General features: G+C 36.9%; 2 protein-coding genes and 1 long non-coding RNA gene across 4 annotated transcripts; all 3 read left to right on the forward strand.

Moving 5' to 3' along the window:
- On the forward strand, positions 1,478–5,324 carry LOC104741442 (putative leucine-rich repeat receptor-like serine/threonine-protein kinase At2g14440). The gene is made up of 9 exons (XM_010462319.2): positions 1,478–1,791; positions 2,241–3,296; positions 3,515–3,662; positions 3,867–3,938; positions 4,061–4,132; positions 4,225–4,296; positions 4,387–4,464; positions 4,573–4,754; positions 4,845–5,324. The coding sequence occupies exons 1-9, from the start codon at positions 1,722–1,724 to the stop codon at positions 4,973–4,975; spliced, it is 1,881 nt and encodes a 626-aa protein (XP_010460621.1). The 5' UTR covers positions 1,478–1,721; the 3' UTR covers positions 4,976–5,324.
- On the forward strand, positions 5,517–11,321 carry LOC104741443 (tyrosine--tRNA ligase 2, cytoplasmic). Its single transcript, XM_010462320.2, has 21 exons — positions 5,517–5,627; positions 5,905–5,983; positions 6,317–6,470; positions 6,598–6,881; positions 6,956–7,052; positions 7,226–7,331; positions 7,417–7,499; positions 7,579–7,724; positions 7,919–8,024; positions 8,213–8,272; positions 8,394–8,410; positions 8,530–8,616; positions 8,934–9,087; positions 9,426–9,709; positions 9,792–9,888; positions 9,968–10,073; positions 10,154–10,236; positions 10,325–10,467; positions 10,574–10,679; positions 10,883–10,942; positions 11,050–11,321. Exons 2-21 carry the CDS (start codon positions 5,925–5,927, stop codon positions 11,068–11,070), a joined length of 2,253 nt encoding a protein of 750 aa, XP_010460622.1. The 5' UTR covers positions 5,517–5,627; positions 5,905–5,924; the 3' UTR covers positions 11,071–11,321.
- Positions 12,766–15,118, forward strand: LOC104741444. 2 transcript variants are annotated; one of them, XR_760315.2, is made up of 4 exons: positions 12,766–13,123; positions 13,356–13,515; positions 14,025–14,600; positions 14,711–15,118. It is a non-coding gene; the product is annotated as an uncharacterized LOC104741444 (long non-coding RNA). The 2 variants fall into 2 exon arrangements; XR_760316.2 differs by having other exon boundaries at positions 12,767–13,123; positions 13,431–13,515.

The raw sequence follows: 22,763 nt of genomic DNA on the forward strand, positions 1-22,763 counted from the left end.
TTCGTCACGTGACGATTTCGTTGTCGTCCCACCAAACATTACAAACAAAACCGTTCTTAAACTAATGTTTAAATATCACAAAGCACTAATTTGTTCCAATGAACTACTATTAATTGCAACAACTACAAAAGACTACCTCCACCGACTCCACAATTTCATATCCATAGTTTTTTCTTTTTTGGTCTTAACTCCACAACTCCAGAGTGTGTTTTTTTTTTAACACCACCACAACTCGAAAGTTTATATCCATAAATTTGGTACATCTTATAATCACAGTTTTTCTAGAATATATATATATATATATATATCGTCTTTTTTTTTTACTAAAATTCATCCGAACACACAAAAATGGTACTTCTCCATTTAAAACATTCATATTAACTAATGGTGAAATGAAGCATTCATCTATATTTTGGTGAAATTGAACCGTTTACGTAGAATATAATGTAATAAATTTATTTTTTATTTTTTATATTTTCGTCTTTTTTTTTCATTGAATATTTTCGTTCTTCTTTACTCGTCATTTAGCGTACAAATATATTGTTAAAGTTAAGAAAATTCTAATATTCGACAAAGATGGTTTTTTGTTTTCTTACACTTTGTAACGTATGAAGATTGGTTTGAATTAATCTTTCTAAATTCCGGTGATGGAGATATGTAGGTGTGATCACGATTACGAGTTAGGACGTTTGTGGGGACGTTGGTGATTCCAGGATTAGATCGATGTTATAGCATTAGCAAGTAGTTAGGTTTTGTCTCTAAATTTTCAGACCTTGTTTTCCACATCTTAACTAATTCATGCTGAGTAAAAAACTAGACTGACCGTTCTAAATTATCTAGATCTCACGAAGATTTACATAACTTTTGTGGTATATTAGTGGTTTAGTATATACTTTTCCAATGGCCCCCTTACTAGAATGAGCAAATTTTGTTTGCTTTGATGAAGTGTAATGAGACCCAATATATAGTTGACCCCATATCAACAACAAATGAGTTTAGGCTTAGTGGTTTTATAAGATCTTATAAATATGGTCAATTAGGCCGCTTAAACATTACTATAGATTAGTTCACTTAAGGAAAAAAAAAAAAGAGTATTTAACTTACAACATTCTCATAAAAAAAATTAAGACTGTTTAAAATTTAGTTAGACACGAAAGGAGGGCTAGCTATAGGAAATAAGGCATGCACAAACTTGTGGACGATATTGCCAAAGCGTAAGATCGATCAATCAATCCAACTGTTGGTGATATTAACGCTACAGCACATTTTAAGCTGTCGGATTACACACTTTGACTAGTAACTACGATAACTTATGTGCGCATCAAAACATTTGATTATTCCTCTCTTATTAATACTCCATCCAGAAGAAAAAATACAAAGAAAACTAAATTAAAAATAACAAAATTATAAGAAAAATAAAGAGGTGGGAGCATTAAATAAGATTAAATATATTTTTTCAGTAGCGGAGCTTTTTTTTACCTGCACTCACGTCCCCTTGCTTCTTCTGCTCTCTCTCTCTCTTCCCTCAGTCTTACCGAAAAGGAAAACAAAACAAACGAACCAAATAAAGTTAATAAGTCAGTGCTAAAATGGCCAAATGAGAGACTCTTGCAGATAGAGAGAGAGAGAGAGAGAGAGAGAGAGAGAGAGAGATTCGTGTGTGTGAGAGAAGAGGAGCAAGATAGTTTTGGGATTCTTCTTGTATAGAGATCAAACAAAAGATGCTTCGATTTATCCTCGCATGTCTTTTTATTTTCTCATTTGGTCTTCCCTCTTCTTCAGCTCGACCAGGTTCGTTGTTTTTTCCCAGATTCTTGGCAGCTCTCACTTTACTTCATTTTTGGCAACTATCTTCTTTTCTTGAATCGAAATCTTGATTTGCATTTCACTTGTATTACTCTACTCTGTCCTTTTGCTTTCCACCGCTTCTTCTTTCCCGATCAATACTGACTTTGTAAAATTGGATTCACACCAGCTCTCTAATTCTCTTTCAACTGACATCAACGATTTTCGAAAATTCTTGATTCCTCAAGATTTACGAGTTGATGTTTCTTGAAACATGTATTTGAGAGCATATTTGATCTGCGTCTGGTACTATTTTTATCATACATTGACCTGTTTTATAAGCTCGAGCATCAAAGGAAAGGTTTTTACTATGTTTCTAATAAATATGAACTGATACATTTTCTGGTTTTGTTGAATATCCAATGATTTAGTTTTTTTTTGGGTTGCTTTTGAAGCTCCATATGCCTTGCGGATTAGTTGTGGAGCTCGAAAAAATGTTCGAACCCCGCCAACTTATGCTATTTGGTTCAAAGATATTGCCTACACTGGAGGCATACCTGCCAATGCAACATCTCCTAGTTATATAACTCCTCCATTGAAGACACTTCGATATTTCCCTATATCCGAAGGTCCAAACAATTGCTACAACATTGTCCGAGTGCCAAAGGGACACTACTCTGTGAGGATCTTCTTTGGAGTTGTTGATCAACCTAACTTCGACAAAGAGCCTCTCTTTGACATATCTATTGAAGGGACTCATATTTCCTCTCTCAAATCCGGTTGGAGTAGTGAAGATGATCAAGTCTTCGCTGAGGCTCGCATGTTTCTTATGGGTGGGACAGCTACAATATGTTTCCATAGTACAGGTCATGGTGATCCTGCCATCCTTAGTATTGAGATTTCCCAGGTTGATGAGAAAGCTTACAACTTTGGTCAAGGTTGGAGCCAAGGAGTGATACTTAGAACTGCCACGAGGTTGACTTGTGGTACTGGTAAGCCAAGGTTTGATGAAGATTACAGAGGGGATCATTGGGGTGGTGATAGGTTTTGGAATCCAAGGAGATCTTTTGGTAAAGGCGCTGATTCTCCAAGATCAACTGAGAATACCATCAAGAAAGCCTCAGTTTCGCCAAACTTTTATCCAGAAGCACTATATCAGTCAGCTTTGGTTAGCACAGACGACCAACCAGATTTAACATATAGCCTGGATGTGGAACCAAACAGAAAGTACTCAGTGTGGTTGCACTTTGCAGAGATTGATGCTACAATCACTGCTGAAGGCAAAAGGGTGTTTGATGTTGTGATAAATGGCGACACTTTCTTTGAAGATGTGGATATCATAAAGATGAGTGGTGACAGATATGCAGCACTTGTTCTCAATGCAACAGTGACTGTCAGTGGAAAAACCTTAACAGTCGTTCTACAACCCAAGGCAGGTGGTCGTGCTATTATCAATGCGATTGAGGTCTTTGAGATCATTACCGCTGAGTTTAAAACATTACGGGATGAAGGTACACATTTTTTATGATACACTTGTTCACTTGTAAGGTTGTCATTTCATTGCTGTTCTTTTACTTGAATAGATGCTGGTTATCTAAACGTGTGTGCCTCTTAGTTTCTTCTAGTTAGCTCTTCAATATCAAGCTAGTTGTTTGATTCTTTCTTTCTGGATCACTGGATTATAGTTGCACGCAAACGTCTTATACTTACTCGCTATTTTATGTTACAGTCGGTGCGTTACAGAAAATGAAAAAGGCTTTAGCGCTTCCATCAAGGTTTGGATGGAATGGTGATCCATGTGTTCCGCCACAACATCCATGGAGTGGAGCTGATTGTCAGCTGGACAAGAACACCAGCCGATGGTTCATTGATGGACTGTATAGCTCCGTTCCTTTTGTTTTGTGCATATACATTAATCATATAGTTTATATGAAGTCTAAACACTTACATAAGTCAAGAGATATATGAACTCTTTCTTTTTATTTAGGTATCTCATTAGTTTAGAGTTAAAGGATCTCTCTTTGAGTTTCTGGTCTTTTATCAGGCTTTTTGAATAGACAAACCTTGTTTTTCTTTTGCAGTGATCTTGATAACCAAGGTCTGAAAGGTTTCCTACCAAACGACATATCAAAACTAAAACATCTTCAGAGCATGTAAGTCAATACATTCTTAATACTGCAGATGACTTGTCATGTCATTCACTTTCGTTCCTGAACTTGTTGAATTTCTCCTTACAGTGAAGGGCATCTTGATCAATATCTTTTTCATATTTCAGAAACTTGAGTCAAAACAGCATTCAAGGAGGAATACCTGCATCACTTGGAAGTGTTACCAGCTTGGAAGTATTGTAAGTAATCAGTTTGTTTATTGATTTGAGTACTTAATGCGTTTACATTTCGATTCTGAGCCCTGAAGCTGAATCTTTATGTATCTTTGCAGAGACCTCTCCTACAATTCCTTTAATGGATCTATCCCTGAAACCTTAGGAGAAATAACTTCCCTGCGGATTCTGTAAGATTATTCAGTTTCTCTTGATTTTGCTCTTTCTTTGGTCCATTTCACATGGTCAAGCAATATAAAAACCTTCAATTGTGTTTGCAGGAATCTCAATGGAAACTCTTTGTCAGGAAAAGTACCAGCGGCTGTAGGTGGGAGGCTGTTGCACAGAGCAAGCTTCAAGTAAGAATATTCAATCAGTCTTTAAAATGTTTGGATTTGGCATCTGAAGAATGCTGTTGGGAAAAAACCACTCACTTACCTGGTAACTGTCACTCTTTATCTCTGCAGCTTCACAGATAATGCAGGTCTTTGCGGAATCCCGGGGCTTCCAGCTTGCGGACCTCACCTTTCTTCAGGAGCCAAGATTGGGATAGCATTTGGTGTTAGTCTAGCATTATTATTGATCGTTGCATGTGCAATGATATGGTGGAAAAGACGACAGAACATTCTTAGGGCACAGCAGATTGCAGGTAAAACATCCATTTCTGTAGTCTGCACTAGGAAACTGTCTTCAAGTCTCTGAGAAAACTTATATAAGCTGCACTGTCAATATTGTGCAGCAAGAGGAGCTCCGTATGCAAAAAAGAGAACACATGTATCTCATGACATACAAATGTCAAGGCACGGGAACAATAATAACCACGGACAAGCTCGTACTGCTGTGGAAAATGGACCGAGCTTGTTGTCGTGATATTAATATATATACTTCTCCGGAAGTTGAATCTTTCTCTGGTTTTGTCAGCAGCAATACGAATCCCAAACCCCCACAAGATGAAAGTGTTCATATCATGTCTTACCACATTGCTCCCCCACAGTAAGAAGAAAGACCAAGAGGAAATACATTTGTAAAAATGGTCTTGGGGTTCTTTTAATTATCGCAGGAAGCCAAAACCAGTTCTCTTTAGATATATAGGATTCGATTTTTCGTGTTTTTTTTTTTTTTTTTTTTTTATGGGATTAGTCCTTTGTTGTTTCTTTTGTCTGGTGGGAGTTTAGAGGATACTAGAACATTAAAAAGATTACGTTTTAGTCTATCGTTACACATGTTAGTCAAAAAACTCAACTTTGTTACGAAACTTGAGACTCTTGAAATATCTAAATCCAAATAAACCGAACTGAAAAGAGAACTTTGCTGCCACCAAGAAGGCAAGAAAGAACCACAATAAACCGAGAATTTTAGTGAACCGGATCAAACCGGGTTCTGATTTATTTTTTCTTTTTTCGTTTTTTTTTGGAGTCAAAGCTCAAAGGGTTTTCTCTTCTCTGTTTCTTCTTCTTCTTCTTTCCCACAAGGTTTCAGTCTTTTCACGGAGTGAACACGAACGCCGACGAGAATCGCAGAGGTCAGTTCAAGTTATCTTTCTATTCGAATTCATGTTTATTTTACTTTGCCTAGAATTCGTTTCTCTGTTCGGTTATATTGGGAGATTTTACAATAGGAGTTGTGAGATTTAGGAGTCAATGCCAGTTTCTAGATTGAAGTCGATCTAAACACACACAAAGCCCAGATCGATATATATGCTAAAGCTTCCAACTTTGTATAAATAACTTTGTGTTGCTGACGCCCTTCTGCGTAAAGTTTCACAATTTGTATCATTTTATTGTGTTTTTGATTTTCAGAAACAGCTCTATCGTCAGAAATGGAGGCTCTTTCCATCAATGCACAAACTCAGGCTTCTTCTTTGCCCTCCGGATTAGAGTAAAGTTTCTTCTCTCTTTTTCGCCTGCACTTTTCTTGCCTCTAGCATCCAAAAAATGAATGAAGCCAATGTTGGAGTTTTAATTTTTAGTTGAACTCTTGTCTAGTTTCTTCCGCATGTTTTAGATAAGAACTCTGGGGTAGAGGCACTATCTTTACTTCTTTAGTTTACATCCTCCAATTCATCATCGAATTGGTTTGTGATTTCCCCTTCTCCATTCACACTTGTCTGTAGAAACCTCAGGAAAATAAAATGAGATACTTTATTTGTGAAAATCTTCCAGTTTATATTTGCACTTGTTAGCTTAGCGGATTATATCTTTATTGGTTCAGGATAAGTGAGGAGGTTGAAAAAAGATACAATGTAGTCAGAAGTGTTGGCGAACAATGCATACATGATGATGAGCTGAAGGATCTTCTGGCTAAGAAGGCTGCTCCAGTTTGCTACGACGGTTTTGAACCATCAGGGAGGATGCATATCGCTCAGGTAAATAATGTTTTCTCATATCCTTGTTTTATATTGCTTAGCATGCTTTGGAATTCTTTCATATTTCTTTCTTTTTTAAGTGAGAAGCTTCTGCTAAGTGCGTTTAACTCTGCTATTACCTTGGCAGGGACTGATGAAGATCTTGAATGTGAACAAATTGACTTCTGCTGGTTGCCGAGTGAAAATTTGGATTGCAGATTGGTTTGCATATATGAACAACAAGTTAGGAGGTGACTTGAAGAAAATCAGGATTGTCGGAGACTATTATAAGGAGATATTCCAGGCAGCCGGGATGAACACTGAGAATGTAGAGTTTCTATGGTCATCCGATGAAATAAATGCTAGGGGGGATGAGTACTGGCCTCTTGTGATGGACATTGCCTGCAGAAATAGTCTTGCCCAAATAAAACGGTACACCACGTTTTATTTATGCAGTTATGTGAATGGTGATGAGAAGTTCATGAGTATGTTTCTGGTCTTATCAGGTGTATGCCTATTATGGGTTTGAGTGAAACTGAGGAGCTGAGTGCATCTCATATTCTGTACGTATGTATGCAGTGTGCCGATACTTTCTTCCTCGAGGTACTTTAATATGTATTTTGTTTACGTTTCTCCCACGTTTAGTCTTACTCTCATTAGTCGTCTTTGGACCCTGACAATCTGTGTTTAGCTGCGCTCTGATTTATCTATATCAAGTGCATCGACCTTTTGACTTTTCTACAATTGTTGTTGAAACGTTTTCATAACCTTTGCAGGCTGATATTTGCCAGCTTGGGGTGGATCAGCAAACTGTAAATTTGCTAGCGAGAGACTATTGTGATAACACTAAGAGGGGAAGCAAACCCGTCATCTTGTCCCACCGTATGTTCTACATTTTCTAGTTGATTTCTGTACTCTTTGTGTATCCTTACAAGTGTTCTTCTGATAATCTCTATCTGTAACGTAGATATGCTTCCTGGTCTTCAACAAGGACAGAAAAAGATGTCGAAGAGTGATCCTTCATCTGCCATCTTCATGGAAGATGAAGAGGTAAAATAGTCAGTTCAAATAACCAACAGAGAGTAGTATAGTTGTTGAGTGGTGGGTGTTTAATGATCTTGACTTCCAGGCTGAAGTTAATGTGAAGATTAAGAAAGCTTATTGCCCTCCCGACATTGTGGAAGGTAACCCATGCCTAGAATACGTCAAATACATCATCTTACCCTGGTTCAGTGAGTTCACAGTTGAACGAGATGAGAAGTATGGCGGTAACAGGTGAGCTTTTACCTGTTCTTCTAGACCTTCTGTGTTTAGTGTTCGGTTTCTGGGTTTACTTTCATACTTATGGCTGCCATGATATATTCCCTTTGGTCAAATTTTCTCAGAAATTTAGAATACATGTTTCTTTTGTCAGTTTATTTAGCAATGCAAGTTACTAACCTTTGAAAGGACATTTTTTCAAATGTCAGGACTTTCAAAAGCTTTGAAGACATTGCCGCTGACTATGAAAGCGGCCAGTTGCACCCTAAGGATCTGAAGGACGCTCTGACAAAAGCATTGAATAAGATACTGCAAGTGAGTATTTCCTTCTATTGCAACAATGCAGTTACACAATTGGCAGAAATTCAAACTAAATGTTACCCTTTTGTTTGGATTCAACTAAATTCATCGTGGAACATAGAAAAATATCTCCTTTTTAAGTAAGTAGGTCACTGATTTTAGGGTTTTGAACAATTTTAATCTGTCTTTGACCCACATTGCAGCCTGTTCGTGATCATTTCAAAACCAACAGTCGCGCCAAGAATCTGCTCAAACAGGTCAAGGTAGTAACAGATCTTTCCACTCATTTTTCAAGTTTCATCAGTTACTTGTAGAAATTGCTTGGACATTCCTTCGCAGCCTCTGAATTTCACTCTCCCTTTTTGTTTATCATGTGTTAATTAGGGATACAAAGTCACCAGGTAACAAAATTATGGAGCAAGAAGCATACGCAGATTTCAATACTTCAGCAACGCCTCTCATTAATCAAACTTTTTATAACCAAAAATCTAGTGTAATTCCTGTATTTATTGTCTGTCAGGGTCACCCCGACAGCTCCATCCACAGAGAAGGAGTCTCTTTCCGTCAACACATCAAACACAGCATCTTCCTTAGCCGCTGGATTACAGTAAGTAATCATGTAGTGGATTCTTTTTATCTCCTATTCTACTTTCATGTTTTGTTGCTTAGTGTCTGAGAAGATGAATGACTTAGTAGTGTTCAAGATGAATGAATTTGGTTTGTTTGTGACTCCTATGTGAAACTTGGATTTAAAAATTCTTGCTTTAGTTACTTAATAGTTCCTCCTGTCATTTAAAAATAGACGACTCAGGAAAACAAAGCACAGACTCTAGTTCAAGTTCTTCATTGTTATCGAATATGTTTGTGAGTTTTCCTATTGTATTATGCACGTTTGGTTTAGCTGGTTTGAACGTATTAATTCAGGATGAGCGAGGAGGCTGAGATGAAATACCAGACTGTGAGGAGTATTGGTGAGGAATGCATACAAGAGGATGAGCTGAAGAATCTTCTAGCAAAGAAGCCTGCTCCAATCTGCTACGATGGTTTTGAACCATCAGGAAGGATGCACATTGCGCAGGTTGGTTATCATTCGGTTATGCTTGCTTCAAATTGCTTAGAGATCGTGAGTGTCTAATTATAATTGATGCGGACATTCTCTCAATTTTTAGGCCTTTTTGGCGATGTTTAGTCAAGGCTGAAGATGCAGCTTAAGAGTTGTTGAGGTTTAATAGTTTATCTATTCTGTGTCATCATCTTGAAGGATTATAGAGTTTGAATGATAAGATAGGTCATTAGGACAGATACATGTACTTGTATTAATAGTATCCATTCTGTTTTGATTAATTTTATGTGTATATTGCTTTTTTTTTTTTTGAATGAGAACTTTATTGTTTCACTTTACTATTTCCTTAACAGGGAGTGATGAAGGTCACCAATGTGAACAAATTGACTTCAGCTGGTTGTCAAGTGAAAATTTGGATTGCAGATTGGTTTGCTCAGTTGAACAACAAGTTGGGAGGTGACTTGGAGAGAATTAGAGTGGTTGGAGAATACTTCAAAGAGATTTGGCAAGCGGGTGGGATGAACAACGACAAAGTAGCATTTCTTTGGGCATCAGACGAAATTAATGGTAAGGGGAATAAGTATTGGCCTCTTGTGATGGACATTGCTCGCAGAAACAACCTCCGTCGAATCCTGAGGTAATTAATTCTCAATGATTGGTTCATGTATAATAGCAATGACAATGGATTTGAATGAAATATGTCACTTTATCTTTTACAGATGTGGGCAGATTATGGGACGTAGTGAGACCGAGGTGCTGAGTGCAGCTCAAATTCTTTACCCGTGTATGCAGTGTGCAGATATTTTCTTACTCGAGGTACTTTAAAAAGGCATTTTTGGATTATATGTATATGTACTTCTATAATTGCTACTGATACTTTGTTTGACCTGTGTAGGCTGATATTTGCCAGCTCGGGATGGATCAGCGGAAGGTAAACATGCTAGCAAGAGAATACTGTGCTGACATTAAGAGAAAGAATAAACCCATCATCCTGTCCCACCGTATGTCTCTTTGCATTTTCTCTTTCTTTTTTTTTGCCGGTGTTGTTATCATCTTTAGCTGTTTGTTAATGGCTTTTCAGATATGCTTCCTGGTCTCCAACAAGGACAAGAAAAGATGTCCAAAAGTGATCCATCATCTGCCATTTTTATGGAAGATGAGGAGGTAAACTAGTAGCTATAAACGCTTACAAAACAGAGAAAAGTTTTTTGTAGGTATCTAACATGTTTTGTTTTGATCTTTTGTCTTCCAGGCTGATGTTAATGAGAAGATCAACAAAGCTTATTGCCCTCCAAGAACTGTGGAAGGCAATCCATGTCTTGAATACATCAAATATATCGTTCTGCCACGATTCGATGAGTTCAAAGTTGAAAATGAAAAGAACGGCGGTAACAAGTGAGTAGCTGAATATCTTGGTTGCAACTTTTTGGATCTCTGAATCACATATAGGATATGCAAATCACATCTCAGACTGATCTTTGAAATTCTTCCCAACTGTCAGGACCTTCAAAAGCTTTGAAGACATTGCTTCTGACTACGAGAGCGGCGAGTTGCATCCTGAGGATCTGAAGAAGGCCTTGATGAAAGCGTTGAATATAACCCTGCAAGTAAGTACACTTCTTTCTATTAATGACCATTTCTCACAACAAACATGAGCAAGCTATTGTTATTATCATGTAAATTTACTAATTTAGAATCATCATGTAACACTGAAACTAGGCTCCTTTCAATCTTTCTTTGATCTTCGAGTTGTTAGTTTTATGTATATGAGTTTCTACACTTTGCTTATCGTTACTGAAATAAATCTCAGCCTGTTCGCGATCATTTCAAAACCAACGAGCGTGCCAAAAATCTACTGGAACAGGTCAAGGTAATGAAATCTGTAGCCCGTCTTGTTTACGGTATGATCTAAACCCATATGCTTGTGTATAGTGCTCTGACTCTGTTGGCATATTCGTTTTACTTTGTTTATTTTAGGCTTTTAGAGTCACCAGGTGAAGTTGCAGAAGCAAAGAAGAAGCATATTTGTTATGTTTTCATCCATACAAGCTTTCGTAAGGATTTTTGGGATTACTACTAAAAAGCTCGCAAATTTTTAAAATATTCACATTTTTGTTTTTCCTTAAAGAGTCAGAGCCTCTTAGATTCTGGTTCAGCTACTGCTTAGCAGACAAGAAAATTCATTTGGTTGTTGATGCTTTTTATAATTATTTTCATAACGATGATAAATTTTATTGGTTAATGATGGAGACATGGAGTAGAGAATCATCACGACGTCAAGTAAACGAAATCTCAACAGTTGCAAGTATTACAAGAATCTCAACAGCTACAGTTTGATTTTATCTTTAAAAACACTTATCGAAATAAAGCGATATTCACAGTGACCTAAAGAGGTAAATGGTAAAACGTAAAAAATTAAGATAGTAACACTTACGTAGCTGATAAAGTAAGAAAGCAACAAATAGTCAAAAAAGAGGCGCGAAAGTCAGGATCAGGTGTGTGTGGGAGGGGGAGAGGGGTTCATGGAATGAGAAGACAACACGTAAGCAAAAAGAGAGAGAGGCATCGTATCGTATCGTAGTCATGATTTCGTGTGTGTTGTGTTCTGTTTCTGTAGGCAGTCAGCACTTAGCTGCTGATGATGATGATTCTCCTTTTGTCTTCTCTCTCTCTCTCTCTCTCTGTGAGAAGAGCTGCACAACAAAGACACGTCATAAAGCTCATAAGTAGCACCAGGCTCACGTGAACACGAAAGCCAAATACTACTACAATTTTCTTGAAAATGATTATTATTCGGACTCGTAGCTTAGCTTTGGGATATTATTTTTTACTTTACTTCTAATAGTAGTATGGTAGGGTTAATTTAATAAAGTACTTAGGTAAATACATTTGTCAGAGAGTGGTCAGACATCAGAGTTCGCACGTGTATAAATTTGGTTAGATATGGACGAAAGCATTTGTTCAATCAAAACTACAGAGGCCAAGCCTTGTCACGTGAAAGGAAACACACTTCTTTTCTTCTTTTCTTTTTTAATAAACCCTTCAAAACAAACAAAAACCTCTTACTCTTCTTCTGCGTTTATTGTTGGATTTTTTTTCAAATAATAATACCTAATGAAAACTCCAGTTAATAAAAAAACAAAGAAACCTCGTAATATAAGTTGGTTTTAAAGCCTGGTCTCTTCTTTCAAAATTATACTATGCTACTACTTCAATTTCTCTATAGTTTGACTCCTATGATGGACTAAATTCGAAATCTTGTTTGAATTTGGTACTTTTAGTATAGAAAATATCCTGAAAATTTAATTAACTGCGTCACTAGGGGGAAAAAAACAGCCTATGTACTCTACTACGTTCAGTGAAGTTACATAAGATGGGCTAATTAGATATTTTGGACAAAAAGAAAAACAAAATCAGTCAGAGCTATAAGCTAGATAGTCTAGGAGTAGTTGTGTCCAAGTTACTTTAGTTAATGATCTCTCCTTCTAGCCCTCGTCCTCGTGCATAATCACATATTCACATCATAAATATTATGTGGTGCCAATAAAAACCCCAAAAGAGAGCATTTAAATACTTGTGAAATAATAGAGTGAAGAAGATAAAAAAGAGTCAGTAGGGTTTACGTCAGCATCCCGATGCCACAGGTCCAGTCAAAGAGGTGGCCCATTATTTCTTTCGTCTTCGTATAGGCAACTTTTTATTATTATTTATTTTTTTTCCTTTTATCATTTCTCTATGGTTGGTCGGGTTTGGTTGCTATGAGAAAATGCATCTAAGAGCATCTCCACTAGTGTTGCATCAAAGAGACTCTCTCTCTCTCTCTCACTCTCTTGACGGAAACAACGATTCTCTTCCCTTGAATCAATTGATTTCTGACACCAATTTTACACTTTCCCCTCTTTGAGTTGTTTCGTCGTCTTCAGCTCTTCATTGGCCGTTGTACTTTCCAGTGACAAGAAAGAGAGAGTTCGAAGAGAGAGAGCGAGACAGATCCTCATCGTCTTGGTTCTTGTTTCTTCCTCGATCTCTTGATCTTCTCCTCTGATTTAAGGTAAATAAACACTCGGATCTACTACTTGCTCTTGTGTTGGATCTCGAATACTATTCGAAGTTACTTCGGATTTGATTTTGGTTGGATTTAGATCCGTCAAACTATTGGGAATTGTTTCGATCTTGGCTCCGATTAGCTCAAGGATTGGTGTTCGACTTGATCTTAGTTGATTTACTTGTTGTATTTTGCACTCATATTGAAACTGATGCCTTCTGCTGTTTAAATTGTAAAGGCCTATGTTAAAGCTGCCGAGTGTTTACTATAAAAATTAATCATTGGGATAATCATTTGAAATTAATGGGGGTAGGGCTAGTGATAACTGGAAGACATTGAAGGAGATTGAGAAAACGATTAAAGTTTATTGGGATGCCAAAGATCGTTTACCACCATGGGTATGTTAGAAGAAGCCTTCTCTAGCTTGCTGTTTATCTTTAAAACTTGTGCATATTACTCTCTGTGTCCAATGAACTGTGGTCTCATTGTCTTTTTTGAGGTAGCTGCTCTCTGTTAACAAGAATCACCATGTTTGATGGAACAGGCGGTTAAGATTGACCTGAACATTAATACAGATTTGGCTTTGTTATCTTGAGTGAATGCATGTTATCTTGTGGGTTGAGATGGATTGTTTTGTTGTTTGTGTATAGATACTTTTAATGTTGTGAGTTTTGAAGATTACTACTTTGATCGTTGTGTTGGTTATCTTGGAGAACTTGATAGCTATTGGTCTGTTTGAGTGTTGGAGTTCTCTATTGTCATGGAGCTTAAGTTTGTTTAAATGGTTCAACATTGTGTTGATTGTTCGAAAATTTGATTACTTTTTTTTGACATTTAGCTCTCTGGGTTTTTGCATTTGTTGTTGAATTTGTCTAATAATGTTAAGGTTTTTATTTATTTATTTCAGGTGTGGCAAACGGCTTCTCTTTACCATTTGGTTCACACTGCTGCTCTTGTTTCTTTATAATTGAAGTAGTCGAGACCAGAATCTACATGAGAATTATATAATCTTGATTAGTTGATTGGGTGATTAGATCCATTTGCGTTTACTGAACCATGGTTTTGATTTTGAATTCCCTTTGACCATTGAGTTTCCTTGAGCAAAGAAACTTGTCATGTCTCACTATCAGACTTTTATTTAGACCTTTCACATGATGACGATGATCTTGTGTCAAGTAAAAGGCAGTTTCTTTAACAATTCTATATATATTTGTTGAAGCAATCATACATATTTGATGACTCTTATTTAGACCTTTCACATGATGATGATGATCTTGCACAAGTCATTTGTATTTATATATGATGTTGTTTTGCTTCTGTGCTTAGTCGATGCCCTGCAGCAAATCGCTACCACATTAGGCTGTTTTTTATAATTCAGTCTTAAAATAAAATATATTAAGAAAGCTTCTTCTAATTCTCTATTTTGTGCAGATTGGAGATATGCTATGGGTTTGAAAAATGAAGAAGATTCATAACCAAAAAGGTAAAACATCAAACTGATTCTTCTTGTTATAGGTGTCTTTGACTCAATACATCTTCTGTTCTCGTCCACTTTGAAGCTAAGTGTAAGGTATGAAAAAAAACATTTTGCAGTAAAATTGTGTAAAATACTGATGATGAAGATGATTATAATGATCTTGATGATGAGCTTGTACCAAGGAGCGTGAGCAAGAAGCTTAAAAGACAGAGGATTCGGAAATTGGGAAAGAGATGTTCGTATTTGCAGTTGAAACCTGGGTTTGCTCATCAGCTCATGACAAGCATTGGTTTGGCATCAATTTCAGATGCTGATTCAATTTCTAGAAAATTTTCATCAATAAAACGGTTTAGATTACTCATGTTTTTGTGTGTAAATGGTAGTGTTGGATCTTTGTTTATTGATTTGTTCTTGGATAGTTCAGTTTATGCAATCTTGTAAAAATAGATCTTTAGGTGCTATATGAATTGTGTTACCTCTTTCTTTTATAGAAGAATCAATGAAGAACAGTTAACTTCATCTAACACTCTTTAGTCCATTAATAGTTTCTTCAACCAGCCCTCATCGAGTGATGATGATCAATTCATTCATCTTATAAAGCAAATAATCAAATTGTGTAATATGGCATTTTGGTTTTAATGATTAAGCAACTTGATAGAGTTCTGTAGTTGGGTGATTTTATTAAAGTTGTTAGTGGGTTGCTTTGATTAATTTAATATAAATTATATAATTAGTTTAATTATGAGCAAGAGATGGTCTAAGGTTACGATCTACTCCTTCTGTCCCACAAATATTGATGTTTTGGGATATTTTTTGTCTCACAAAGATTGATTTTCTACAATTATGAATTAATTAAAGTTAATATTTTGTAAACTTCAAGAAGTAATCATTGAAAATATTTAAATTTTTGAATTGTTATTGGTTTTAAATTAAATAATATCTCGTTAGTCAAAGAAAAAATATATTTAACTAAGGCCCTGATTGGTAATGATTGTTACTTATGGCTGTAAGAACTTTGACTTTAAAATTTTAGTTGCAGAGAATTTGGCTGTTGATGCTTTGACTGTAGAAACTTTAACTGTTAAAATCTGATTGTTTACTAACAACTTTTAAAGTTGTAGCTGTTATTTTTATTATTATTATAAGTATTAATAATAAATACATATTATGTCAGAAATTAATTTAATAAAATCTTAATGACAAAATAAATTTTATTAATGATAAATTAAAATTTTTAAAAATATAAATCAATCAAATATGAAATTTTGTTTGAAAACTATTTAAAAACAAACAACTATAAGAATAATAAATAAATAATTGAAGTTGTAGACATCAATTTATTAACTTATTAAATTTTAAATAATGCAACAAAAAAAAACTAGTGACGACTAGTCCACATAGCATTACCAATCTCATCACGGACACCTTCCATGTATTGTTTGAATGTTATTTCTTATTAATGATGTATTTCATAAACTCTTTTATAGTATTATTAGTGATGATGATGTAAAAATAAAATTTATTATTGAAATGGGTCTTAAAAGAAAGAGAAAAAATGAGAATAATTAATTTATAAAAATAAAATATATAAAATATTTATATATACTTTTGAATAGCTTTTAAATATAAAAAGGTGAAAAAAAAAAGAATGATTTAAAAATTATTTAATTTTAAAGTCTGTGTTTTGTCGTTTAAAAAAAATAGGGAAAACAAAGAAGACAACAAAAAATGACTTTTAAAACTTTTAAACAATTAAAAGCCAAAAAAGTTTGATTGGCAAAAAATTGGTTGTTTTAAAGTCTTAAAAGTGGGTCACCAATCATGACCTAAATAATTATTGTATTTTTAAAATGTGTAAAAATTTCTAAATACCAATCTTTTTGGGACAGAGAGAATATATAGAATCTGAAATGTTTTACCTTAAATGTTTGAGTAAGTTAATTTACCAATAAGTTACAATGGCAACAAGGTCATTATGAATTGGCTGATAAGAATATTATTTTCTGCTTTTGGACAGTTTCTAACATTACGTTCAATAATCTTCTCTTATTATAACAAAACTTAACCTCGTAAATGATACTACTACATAAGAAAAAAAAACAGTATCCGCATCAGAAGAAGTCCCTTTTTATGTTGTACAACTACTAGTCCATTCAATTTATTCTTTTTTTTTTTTTTGTCAACTAGTATTATATTAATAAGAAAGGATGATACCTCCATTTACAAACCGTGCAAACCACAAATACAGTCCAATTATCCATCACCAACCCAGAAAAACTTAAATTCTTAAGTCCGACTCTGTAATGCAGTGCAGACCTATACAAAAATGGCTAATACTATTAAAGCCATTAAAAATTGAAATTCAATCAGAGGACAACGTCTTCTCTTCCACAAACAAGTGATGTAACCACCTTGGATGTCTTAATGCCACATATGACTACAATCTACAATCTTGAGTGACAATCTGCGCTATCATAAGAGCCCTTCTGTTTGAAAATAAGTTTTCCAAAAAGAATTTACTACCCTTAAAACATCCCAACAGTCGACCTATCTCATTTGATTGGTATCGAAATGAAGGCCACGACGCAGGCTTAGTTACCACTTGTACTAACACCTGATCTTGTAAACCAAAAATAACATACTCGATCCTATGGCTTATCATGCTCTCAATAGCCCACAGAACTCCTCTGAGTTGAGCTTCCATTTTATCATGCACATTAGCCATGGCTCTTCTGCTATGCATCAACACATTACCTTCCTGGTCCCATAGAACCCATGCTGCCCCCAACAATCTATTTCTATTTGACCAGGAGATGCCAATATTGCATTTCTTCCATATTATAGGCGGACGTTTCCATCCATCTTTCCTCTGTGCCAATATCACTTCTGTCTCTCAGTTGTCTTACTTCCTCACTCACTTCATCCTCTTCCTCCTCATCGGAGTCCTTCTGAGCATCGACCCATTCTCTCCAATCCTCTTTACTTTTTATGATCGACTCTTGTGGAGTAAAGTTCTTCCCTTTAAAGGCCACCAAATTCCGATTCTTCCAAATTTTCCACATAACCCAAGGAAAAGTTTTTCTTAGTTCCTCAGGCCACAGAGGATTTTTCATATTTGATAGGAAGTAATGAATGTTAGAGAAAACAGAACCATTATGAAAACCTAACTCCGGGGAAGGGATTCCTGATTCAGCCTATACCTGTCTGGATAAAGAACAAGTAAACAGAACATGGTTAATCGTCTCGTCTTCTCCTCCACAAATTTGGCAGGTGTTGTCTATTCTCAGTCCTCTACCATTTAAAGCATTCACTACCGGTAAAGCTCCACATAATACTTTCCAGAGGAAGATCTTTATCTTCGGGTCTGTTTGAACACTTCAAACTTGTGCTTTTAGGGGATTTGTGGAGGGCAAACTGTTTGCTTCCACCCTGATTGCCGAGTTTAAAGTCTGGGACGCCAACCAGTATGCCGACTTGACCGAAAAATCTCCACTCTTATTAAACTTCCAAGAATAGAAATCTTCTATCTCTGAGACCGGTTTTAACTTTTTAATTCTCTCGACATCCTGCGGTAAGAAAGGAAATCCAGGGCTTCTACATCCCAATCTCTAGTGTCTCTATCAATAAGATCAGCAATTCTTAGATCAGTATTAAAGACCGGGTTTCTTCTCCAAGGGGGGCGCAAACCCTCATCATCAATCCAATTATCTAACCAAACCCTGAATGTCTTTCCATTTCCAATGTTTTTCACTAGGCCTTTCACTGTAAATCTCTTCCATACAAGATACGACGCCATGCAAACGAAGGTCTAGGTCCCAGAGGAGCAGATAAAAAGTCTGTGGAGGGAAAATACCTGCTTTTCATGATCTAGGTAAAAAGATAGTCTGGGACTTGTAGTATCCTCCACGCTTGCTTTGCTAAGAGTCTTTGGTTAAAAGTTTGAACATCTCTGAATCTCAAACCTCCTTCCTCTTTAAGAAGGCACAATTTTTCCCAGCTTAGCCAGTGTATCTTTCTTGCATGCTCCGAATTGCTCCACCAAAAATCAGCCATTACACTAGAAAGATTCTCACAAGTTTTTTTGGGTAACTTAAAGCAAGACATAGCGAAAACCGGCATGGAGAGAGCTACTGACTTTAGCAATACTTCCTTTCCCCCTTGGGATATGAACCTAGAAAACTAACCTGAAGTCTTTGCATTGACCCTATCCTTAAGGTAATTCATCAGATCAATCTTGGATCCACTAAAACACTCTGAGAGACCTAAATACTTCCCTGCTCCCCCTTCTTTCATGATCCCCATTCGGTTCTGTATGCTACTTTTGATCAGAGGATTTATTTTGGACCCGAAAGTGATTGAAGACTTACTCAGGTTTATTGATTGTCCAGTAGCCGCTCCATACTTACTTAAAGTTTCCATCAAGAACCCACATTGTTCCAAGTTTGATCTGCACATAAATAAGCTATCATTTGCAAATAAGAGATGATGAACTTTTGGTCCTTCTAGATGAAACTTTATACCCTGAAACTTATCTTCTCTCTGCCCCTTGTTAAGCAGATGGGTGAGTCCTTTGGTACATGAGACAAAAAGAAACGGAGAGAGTGGATCACCTTGTCTTAGTCCTCTCTGTGGCGTTATCATCCCATGAGGTTGATCATTGATTAACAATGAAAAAGTGACAGTTGTCACACAATTCATAATCCAACCGATCCATTTTGTGTGAAACCCCATTGCTGTCAGTAATGCCCTCAGGTTGCTCTACTCCAATCGGTCATACGCTTTAGACATGTCTGTCTTCACCCCCATAAACTGAGAAGAGATGACCGGGTTGGAATTTAAACAATGGACAGCTTCATGAACCACCAGTATATTATCCGTAATCAATCTCTCCGACACAAACGCTGACTGGTTTTTTGACACTATGAGCGGGAGGATATCTTGCATCCTGGATACTAGGATCTTTGAAATGGTTTTGTAGAGAACTGAACATAAGCTTATCGGTCTTAGATCACTCATGTCAATCGGGTGGTGTACCTTTGGGATCAGACAAAGGTAGGTATGGTTCCATTCTGCCGGAAACCGACCTGGTTCAAAGAAATCTTGTATCTCCTTTGTGACCTCCTTACCTACTATCTGCCAATTCTTTTGAAAGAACAGGGCCGACATGCCATCCGGACCCGTGTCTTAGTGGGATCAATGGAGAACATTGCTTATCTGATCTCAGCTGAGGAGACTTTGGCCATAAGATTTTCATTCATCTCATTCAACACTTTAGCCGGGAAATCAGAAAACCACCTATGAAAGCTCTGTGGATTTGAGGATTTAAACAAGTTACTAAAGTAGTCAACTGCCACTTCACCCTTGGCTGCTTCAGAATTTTTTAGTACCCCATGAACATCTCTAAGTTGTTCTATCTGTTTCCTTTCTTTGTTCCCTTTTACTGATCCATGAAAGAATTTTGAATTTCGATTATCCGCTCTCAGCCATTTATGCCTACTTCGTAGTCTCCAGTAAGTCTCTTCTGCTCTATATGCTTTTGCCAGTTCTCGTTTAATGATGTGGACCTGTTGCAGATTTGGTCATCTCTCTGATTGCACTCTCTCCAGAGCAACCTCACATTGGAGAATCTTATCTCTATAATTCACATAATTTTCTTTTTTCCATGAGCTAAGAGCCTTACGGCAATCTCTGAGGCGTTGCGAGACTGAGAATCCTCCTCTGATTAACCCCGGCTTCCAGGCTTTTACAATTGCTTTCCTTACAGTTGCTTTATGTAGAAATCTTTTATCAAACTGGAACTGGCCTTTATATGTTTCTTGAGACTGTACCAACTTAACCAACACAGGCCGGTGGTTTGAACCTCTCATATCCTAAAAAGCTTGATTTGACGCTGGAAAATACTCAAACCATTCTTTATTAACAAATGCCCTGTCCAATCTGCTCTGTAACCAGTAATCTCCTCTTCTTCCTCCCCACGTAAACTTGTTGCCAGTACTGGGTAATTCCTCCATAGCACACATTTCTAGCATCTCTGCAAAAGGTTTAAAAATATTTTCCCCCCTTCTCGGTCCTCCAATCTTTTCTCCATTATGTAAGATAGCATTGAAATCGCCTATCATACACCATCTATCCTTTCTTCCCACTCCAAATCGACTCAGTCTTTCCCAAACCTTTTTACTATTATTGTACTCCAGAGCTCCATATATACACGAGAGAAAAAAATTTGATGCACCAAACTGCACTTGTGCATCAATTATGTTTTTATCCTCATACAAGACATCCATTTGAACACTACTTTTCCAAAACATAGCTAAACCTCCAGCTTTCCCAATAGGATCCACCGTGAGAATTCTATCATACCCCAACAAACACTGTAAATCTACTAGATTATCTCTACTCTGCATCGTCTCCATCAGGAACACGATCTTAGGGAAATGCTTTTTACGCATCTCCTTGAGCCTAGGAATCACAAAGTTTTGAGACCGTCCCAAGCCTTGGCAATTCCAACTCACTATGCTCATTACGCTTTGGGCGATCCCTCCTTTGGGATCACCTTAGGAGGATTAAGCTTTAGATATTTTGCAGTGCTTGTTCCTCCACCTTCTGCTTTTCTCTTCTCATTTGCATGTTGAGTCAAATCCAACTGAGGTTGTGGCTGATCTCTAGGTTTGGTATTGTCTTTTGTTTTCAGTTTTCTGATCCTTGATGGTGGTCTGTTTCTTGGTTTGCCTCTTTTTGATTTTGATTTAGAGCCGGAAGAACTAGGTTCACTGAACCCAGTCCTAAAACCCGTAACTCCATCTTGGAATGGCTGGGACAACGCCAAGAAAGAACCAAACGAATTAGAATCCTGCGCGATAAAATTCATACCCCTCCCTACTCTTTTATCGCTGACTCTTTCCACTTCTATGATCCCTTGGGGGCCCAGTTCCATCCTTCTATCACTCGGAGACACTCCTTCCATCCCTTCAAAGTTAATGACTAATCCCTTTTCCTTATTAATGTCTGAGTGTACCACTGGAGCCGGCTCTAGCCTTAAGATCGTTTTCTTTGCTATCGGATCTCTTTCTGCTTCTCCAACTGATTTTCTGATACGATCCGCTTTTATCTGCCAGTCCTCATTGTTGTTGACCAATAAGTATTGTCTCATCCCTTCTAGTACATCAATGGCTATCCTTTGTCTCCTAGTAGCCGGGTCAATCCCCACCTGATCTTCTCTTAGAATCCCAAACAGAGGGTCTTCTTCTTTTAGGAGCAAAGATTTAGGACTCTTTTCAACAGTCTCACCAATTCTCTTAGCCTCTTTATTGGCTTCTGCTTCCACCTCCAGCTTTCTGATCAGGATAGGACAAACATCTTTTTCATGGGTTAGCCTTTGGCATTCGAAACAGCGTTTTTGGACTCTCTCGTATTGGAACCTCACCACCGTAGACTCTCCAAATGGGAGTCTCAGTTCTTTTGATCGCCTCAAAGGCCTTGATACATCAAACAACACTTTGACCCGAACAAACTCCTGGATTTGTGGTTTATCTGAGTCAAAAGCTACTTCCAAAACCTCTCCTATCAACTCTCCCAATGCTGTAATTGCTTTTGTCGTGTAGTAGTTTACAGGGAGATTCCAAATCTGCACCCAGATTGGAATGCGTTGAAGATAATTCGCCGGAGGGTTCTCATACCATCTATCCACAACTATGGACCAATCATTATAGGTATGCGCACCTTTAGCTAACACTTCCACTAGATCTTGCTCTGAATCGAAAATAAATTGAAATCTTTCATTTGAGAGGGCAACTCCTCTCATTCTTCCCAATTTTTGCCACTTCCTTAGCATATCTCGGATCAGATTCTTCATCGGCTGACACGGAAGGTTAAGCGTACGACCAATCAAACTAATAGTATTTCTCTCTACTGATAAGTATTCTGGTAGATCTGGCATCTCAAAAGGTACTTCTTCTTCAACCTCTTCTAGGGACATAGCCAACAGAGCCTTATCCATAGCTGAAGACATCTTTTGAAAAACTTTCGAAAAGACCCAACTAATAATGATGAACTATCAAATTCAAGCTAAACGACCACAAAAGTAGATAAACAGGAGAATAGTGGCTGAAGGGAAATAGTTTTCCAGTCTAAGTTTCTATTTTCAATCTAGTGAAACACATTACTTGAAAA

Source organism: Camelina sativa, chromosome 14, assembly GCF_000633955.1.
Source record: "Camelina sativa cultivar DH55 chromosome 14, Cs, whole genome shotgun sequence".
Taxonomy (NCBI): domain Eukaryota; kingdom Viridiplantae; phylum Streptophyta; class Magnoliopsida; order Brassicales; family Brassicaceae; genus Camelina; species Camelina sativa.